Raw genomic sequence first — 7,200 nt, 5'->3', positions numbered from 1 at the left:
GATAAAGGACAGAAATGAAACCAATAATTTAAATAGAATAACATAAAGACATGACAAAACACAATAAAGAAAAAGTCCAGATTTTATTGTCTTTTGTGTTTGTTGACCATGTAACTGCCTGACATGGGATGGAAGAGAGAAAGACAGAAGAGGGAAAGACAGAGACTTAGTAAATCTGTAGGAGCAGAGCCAATCACACAGGGAGGCCAGATGTTTGTCATCTGTGATTCTTTGTTTTAAAAGGAGCAAAACCTGGCATGGAAAGTTGGAAAAAGATGGCAAAGTAAACAATTACCAGTATGTAAAGGAAAATAAAACTCAAGTTAAATCCACTACGGCATCTAAAAACAACTTACAACACAAGAAGTGGGAACTGTAGAAGCCCAATCTAAACCTTAACATGTATTTGGAAACCAGTCAACAACAGATCAGTTTACAACAGAGTTGATTGAGTTAGAAATAACTAAAGAACAGCAGAGAGCAATATGAGTTATTGGCGTAAGTCAGCTGTTGTCTTTTTGGTGACTTGAGTGTAGACATTGTAATGGGAGGCTCCCAGCGTCATGCAGGTCAGCAGAGTGGCAGACAGGGGCATCTGATTGGTCGGCCGGCTCTCAGCAAAGAAACACGTTGCAATTTTACTGGCTGAGCGTGTCCTAAAACCCACTTAGATGAGGTTCAGTGATTGACATCTAGTGTTTGTTTTTTTCAAACAGGCGTAAATGAGACAGCAAGGAGGGAGGGATGTGTTTTCCCTCTTATTTCCATCCTCAACTCCTCCCTTCCCTCCCTCCATAATCCATCACACAGTGCCCTTCACTATGGCCCCCCATGCCCACCGGAGTGTGAGGGTTTGGGTTAGCCAAAGTTGTGAATGGCCAACCTAAACATGTCATTGGTGCACACCCATGCATCGTTAATGTTCTTCAGAATGAAACTCTGATGGAAACCCATGATGGGGTCATCGTCTGCCTGCAAACACACAAACACAAAACAGGTTCAGGACAAAGTGAGGAGGGTCTCCACCTTATTTCATATGTTGTTCAGTTAAGTAAATAAAAGTAACTGTTGAAAAGCAAACGTCTGAAACGCGAACAAGCTGTGGATATGATCACTGAAGAAGCCATACTTTAGATACTTAGAATGCCAGACACCATGATGTGTTCTCTTTGGGCTAAGCCGGCTGTGTGATATCAGCTGCTGATGTGTTTAAAAGCTCTCGAGCGGGGAGAGGATTGTTAAACCCTTCTAGCCTGTGTCGTACAAAGGATACACAGCTTGTGTCCTCATCATCATCATCATCTCATGTTCATTGTCAGAAGCACTTCATTGACTGGTGCTTTTGTGGGCATCAACCCTTCAGAACTGATATCATACAGAACTCTGTCTTCATTATATGCCCTCAGACTACATGTAATAAACATTAGGAATGCAACAGTTCTCAATATTACATTCAACTGCTTGGTGTTGCATCCATGGTCTGATATGCACTCAGTGTGAATTGCAGTATTTTCTGTTTTGCATACAAATAGCCTCTTGCATGGTGTCTCTCTGAATAAGCTGGGGTGAATGTTAAATCACGTGTTAAAGACGGGGAACCTGACAACACTGATGTTAGATTTTACACAGACTTCATGGAGGGGCAGCAGCATGAGGAAACACTCAGCGTCTTTCAAATCAGTGCTGAGGGGACATTTTGGTTTCGGCATGACAATAATAAAGTATCTATCTATCTATCTATCTAATTATAAGGAAGAGAGAACGTTGATAAAAACATTAACTGTCTACAAACATTGCTTTACACGTACCGCCTACAAAAATGGGAATTGGCAGTTTGGCCAAGTATCCAGAAACAACAGCAGGCTGTAACATTAGTAACACTGACGTGACTGTGTGTTGTCACACGCGGTCACCCGCTGACACCGGCATGAGTCAGTCAGGGTGAGAGTGCACGGAGAAAAGAAGAAGCAGCGTTTAAAACAAAGCTACCATACGCAGAAATATCGATGCAGCTTTACGACATTTATACATGGCACTCCATAAACGCTGCCTTCTGCTTCCTGAAACAAAACAAAAAAAATGATTTGTTCTTTCTTAACACATTGCTCTTCCTGTAAAGTTTCTATACAGTTTGTCTAAAACTCCTAACAATCAAAACCATGAGCAAACACTCGAGGTACGTATTGCGCCGTGGGTCGACTGTACGGTTTCATCCCTAATAAACAGCAAACAATAAGTTGTACCTCTTGAGATTCTAATCAAGTGTCTTACCAGAAACTATTTGAAATCAAAGACATGCATAGACGGAAGACCTGTTTCACTCTTACTTACTTTTAGCTGTCCTACAACCATACTCAAGATGCAGCAGTCTGGAGTGGGCTGGTGGTCCTGCGCTGTTATACTATGCGCTATCTTTGTGAAAGGGAGACTCTGGTATACGAAGACATGTCGAAGAGAAATACACAAGATTCACATTAATGCACACGATTCAAAGAAAAATAAGAAATACAAATGTGTCACCCAACTTAAGCTTTATTCATAAAATGAGACAACAGCTGATATGAGAGAGAGAGAGAGAGAGAGAGAGAGAGAGAGAAAACCCATTTTCATTGCAAGTATGAAACAGCACCATAACCACACTCCGCCGTCACTCCACCTTTGTACTTTTACAGAAACAATTACTGCCGCAGCAACCAAACATTAACCACACTGACAATTCCTATTTCATTGTCAGTGCCTGCATAACCAGTTCTTAGAATAAAACAGTTTCTGTTCAGCACGTTAGCCTACTGGCCAACTTTACTGTTGTGTACACATTTATAGCAATCAGTAACAAGTTATACTCACACTGAGTTTTTCAACAATTGCTCTTTTTCCCTGAAACTGTTGTCCTTCCCATGTAAGGCATGATGCATCGGTCTGTGAAGCACACGAGAGCAACGGAATTTATCAAAGCACTTGCAGCATTACATGATGCGTTTGACCCAATAAACACAAATGGAGGAAGCTCAGAGAGTCAAAGTTAGAAGGTCAAAAGGGAGGGTTATTTTTGTGACTTTGAAGAGGTGAATTGATGTCGAGGACTTCAGGTTAAACAAAACAAACAAAAAAACATAGAAAGTAGAATGTTGTGGTTCATGATGACAATCAGAGCCTTATTATGTATGATTCCTAAAGCATGAGCACCACCTTCACAGTTCTTCTCTTTTAGTTTGTAAAAAAAAAAATCATCTGTTAAAGAAAATCCTTTTCTTGTCCTCCAATACAAACTGAAACATTAACATAACACAGACTTAGTCCTGTGAAACAACTTAAAGTCGACACTCGGCTCTGAAGAATGTTTGATGATTGGGTTTTCACGGTTTCACACTTACATATATGGATCCAAGTTGTGTTCTGTCCGTGTCAAACAACTGATAGTAGTGCGACACGAAGCTGGATCCTATATGTTCCCACACAGGCTGGTCCACCATCGTGACTCACCCTGCCAGAGATAAAGGCCAGACGGAGCATTGTAAGGAGAAGGGATTTAATTATTTATTTATTTTTATTTTTTTAAAGAAAAAGAAACTAACTATGAAGTAAAAAAGAAAAAAAAAAAAAGCTGACAAAACGGAACTGAACACATACAGTATAAAAATGATGACCAAGCAGCACTGACAGACTTTCTTCCACCTTACTGAGCGAGGGGACAGAGATTGGCACTGTCAGCCAGCAACAGGTATTCAACAAAACTCTAAAACTTTTCTATCCTAGTGTCCAATGTGTCCATGAGCACAGTCCTGGGGAATCCAAAGTTTGTGTAGTTGTAAGGCTGCCTAGAAAAATAAAAACAGTTGCAAGAATTTTTGAAAATGACCCTGCTCCTGTCATTCAAAAAGGAAGCCTTAAAGTGTTCAAACATTTAGTTTGTTATTTAAGCTGCAACAAAATCGGGTATTTTTAAAACTGCAGCAAAAACAACAAGCCAGGAAATGCTGCAGTAATTTGTCCTCGTAGTGTTCGTGCTGCACTGAGAATGTCTCATGTACAAAAGCATAAGTGTCTCATTAGAAAAAATAAACAGAAGCTATAACACAGAATGGTTCATTTCAGAAGGACATGCGTTTTTATTGATACACAAACTGCTCCAGAGTCCTGACATATTAACGCAGTGACTTCTAAACACACAAGATGAGATGGACTGCAGGCAGGGAGAGGTGTAGCATTAGAAGCAGCGCTAAACCCAAGTGAAGAACAAGAAGAACATTGTGTGGACATTCTCACATATATTTTACTTCGACGAGAGCATTTCAAGCAGCACACTGAAGTTTGTAGTGGAAAATAATTTCCTCAGAACATGGGTAACTAAACTTGTGTTACTCCATTAAAGTGATTGATTAGACTGAAAGTAAGAATGCTCAAGTTATGTCACCAACATACTTTTTTAAAACTATACAAAGCTGTAATGGGAATATCTGCTGTTAGTAGGAATGCAATGTGTAGTTCTACAGAATCACAGTATCAACAAAAGGAGCAGAGAGAAGAACATTTTGCAAACAGAAAAGGTAATGCAGCATATTAAAGTTGTGCCCATTGATTGTCGTGGTCGTGCGCATACAGTCTGCGAATGTGCACCGATCACAGGAAGTTAACATCACCACCCCTTCCCACTTGCTCAAAGTGATTTTTTCTGATTATACTCTGCTGCACTCTCACATCAGCTCGCTCAGTGTTTCTGCAGAAAAAAAAATGATTGGGTCTTATTCTTAAAACTTTACATAAAAGTTGTGCGTTTGTTTTTTTTCACTAGATAGCAGGCATCATCTACTGTACGCCACTTTCAGCATAGAGCTCCAATCTCAGCCAGTTTTAAAGGTTGACCCAGCCCAGAGGTCTGCTCTTGGTTTGCAAGAAAAAAGTAAAACCGGCTGAACATTAGCAGCTCAATTCAGTCCCTCGCGTTAGGTTTCTAAAAAGGTTGGATACAGAAAATGATGGGTCTTACACTCATTTCTTTAGTGTTTCATATTGTTTTTGTTGGAAAAAAAAACACATAGAATGCATGTGGCAGACATCATTGTTAGTGCAGAATAGTGTGAATATTAATAATAAACCATATTTCAAGTTAACAAAGATCTCTCAGGCTTCCAAATTTTAACTGTTATTCATTCTTATTTTTTGATTAATATAACATCCTCTAACCATCTAGACTTTAATTTATTTTTTGAATTATGCATAAATATAACAATTGTCATTACCTTACTCCTGTTTGATTACAGCAAACAGACCACCTATGAGTCCTGGAAACTCACCACAACAACAAAAAACATCACAGCATGTCCTAAATGCAGAAGGAAAATCAAAATATAACAAAAAAACAGGTCAGATTTGCAAGTGCACTGAAAGTGTTCTCATAATACCACAGTGTGAGAAGACCAAACGGCCCAGACGTGTGGTGTTCACGCCGTCTCACCACTCTGATGACACTGACAGCAGCACAGGTCACGTGCTTCTCTGCATTACGATACACGGTCGCTGCTGGAACAATCTGAGGGGGCTTAGCCTTCGATGGTTTAGTCGAAACAACAATGTTACCTTAATTAACACCGAGACATGAATAACGTTAGTAAGGCCCTGGTAAACTGAACAAGAGGTCGGAGGAACAGATCATATGCTTATTTTCGAGCGTAAACGATAACAAATAGAAAAGCTCATGTGTGGCTAGTTAACGAGCTAACTAGCTGCTACTAGCATTTGAGCTGTATTGTTTGCTAAGATTGATAGCCTGTGATAGCCAGCTAATGTTAAACATCCGATAAATTATATTTTCATGCATTAGCTAACAAGCTCGCCTTCCCTCGCCCTTTCACTGGTTGCTAAAAATACCCGTGTGTGAAGCGTCCTGCGGGCCCACACACAGCTCTCGGACCCTGAAGCAGCTCCCTTACATAGGCGTGCCCACTGTTAGCCCTAAACCGGAGGGAGGCACCCAGTTAAAGCACTTGTAATGTCATATAGTTCTTTAAATATCACATTAACTTGGCGCGTTTCGTTTTGGGACATTTTTTCATTGACTTTTCTCCATGGAAGTTTTCCTAGAATGTGTAATACAGACTTACCTCTAACCAACGCCGAGGCCGGTGGCACGGTTTGACAGTGTATCTGCTACCCTCCGAGGGCACGCACTCTACGCAATAGTTGGAACGATGGATTGTGGGGGTTGTAGTCTTTATATGCAAACAATTTTCGGAACTTTAGACCTGTATCTCAGATAAACAAATCTATTGAGTTTAGTTGAGGTCATTATTTTTACGGTTTTGTCGACTATAAGCATAGTACACAACATTTAACCATAAAGGTGCACTCTGTAGATTTGGTAGTGAAATTTGGAGAAGTCTATGCTATATTTTGTTATTAACTAAATCCACAGCTGTATTCAATGGGAAAAAGTGTCCCTGGGACGCTGTTAACAGTTGTTAACGCTTTTAACTGTCAGTTTCACTGTTCCAAACCCCCCATGAGAACTTTTCGTGTAGCATTTTATCTTCAAAAAGTGACCACATTTTCTTCTGTAGACAGTTTGTGTAGAGAGTTATGAACATATCACACAGAATCTTTACCAAAAATACACAGTGGGCCGGAATGACTATGATACCTTTATTTGTACATAATGAAATCAGGACATGACTGTAACAAAATATGATTGAAGGTTGAACCTTTACATTTCAACCCCACACTATTTTTGAAAGATTAAATAAAATATTTACCTTTAAAGATGAAGGTTTTATTACTTACTACTATTAGACAGCATCTCATTAATATACACTTATGTTCATGATTTACTTCAGCGCACATGGTTTTGTAAATAAATTCATTATTGGACTGATTAAGGGATCTCTTGTTACAAAAGGTTCACTGATGAATAGTGTTTTTCATGATCAAAAATATTTTCTTTCTTTGTATTAAATAGAGCATGACATATTATCACAGATAGACGGCGATATATTACTAGATTTGTTGATGGTCATATAGCATTTCATTTAAGTTTCATTGTATTAATTAACCAGCATTTTTCACCAGCAGAGTGTGCAATATGGAACAAAACAAGCATTATCACTCTGAGTATCAAGCAGTGATGCGCTTACATGTGCAGTTACTCTCCAGTTGAGTAAGGGACAAATTTTATTTGAATAAACTCTTCTGTTTGACGTGATACAG

At 39.3% G+C, this 7,200-nt stretch overlaps 1 protein-coding gene across 4 annotated transcripts; it reads right to left on the bottom strand.

Annotated features, from left to right (window-relative positions):
- Positions 1-64: 64 nt before the first annotated feature.
- On the bottom strand, positions 65-6,205 carry nutf2 (nuclear transport factor 2). 4 transcript variants are annotated; one of them, XM_079345275.1, is made up of 7 exons: positions 6,102-6,152; positions 5,456-5,577; positions 5,241-5,323; positions 3,375-3,484; positions 2,848-2,919; positions 2,332-2,430; positions 65-972 (listed from the first exon to the last, which is right to left on the bottom strand). In XM_079345275.1, exons 4-7 carry the CDS (start codon positions 3,471-3,473, stop codon positions 859-861), a joined length of 384 nt encoding a protein of 127 aa, XP_079201401.1. In that variant the 5' UTR covers positions 3,474-3,484; positions 5,241-5,323; positions 5,456-5,577; positions 6,102-6,152; the 3' UTR covers positions 65-858. The 4 variants fall into 4 exon arrangements, with proteins under 4 accessions (XP_079201401.1, XP_079201400.1, XP_079201399.1 ...); XM_079345274.1 differs by lacking the exon at positions 5,456-5,577 and having other exon boundaries at positions 6,102-6,183; XM_079345273.1 differs by lacking the exons at positions 5,241-5,323; positions 5,456-5,577 and having other exon boundaries at positions 6,102-6,205.
- Between the last annotated feature and the right edge of the window lie 995 nt (positions 6,206-7,200).

The sequence above is a fragment of the Symphodus melops genome (genome assembly GCF_947650265.1).
Source record: "Symphodus melops genome assembly, chromosome: 6".
In the NCBI taxonomy this organism is placed as follows: Eukaryota; Metazoa; Chordata; class Actinopteri; order Labriformes; family Labridae; genus Symphodus; species Symphodus melops.
This window is presented reverse-complemented; position numbering and strand designations above follow the sequence as displayed.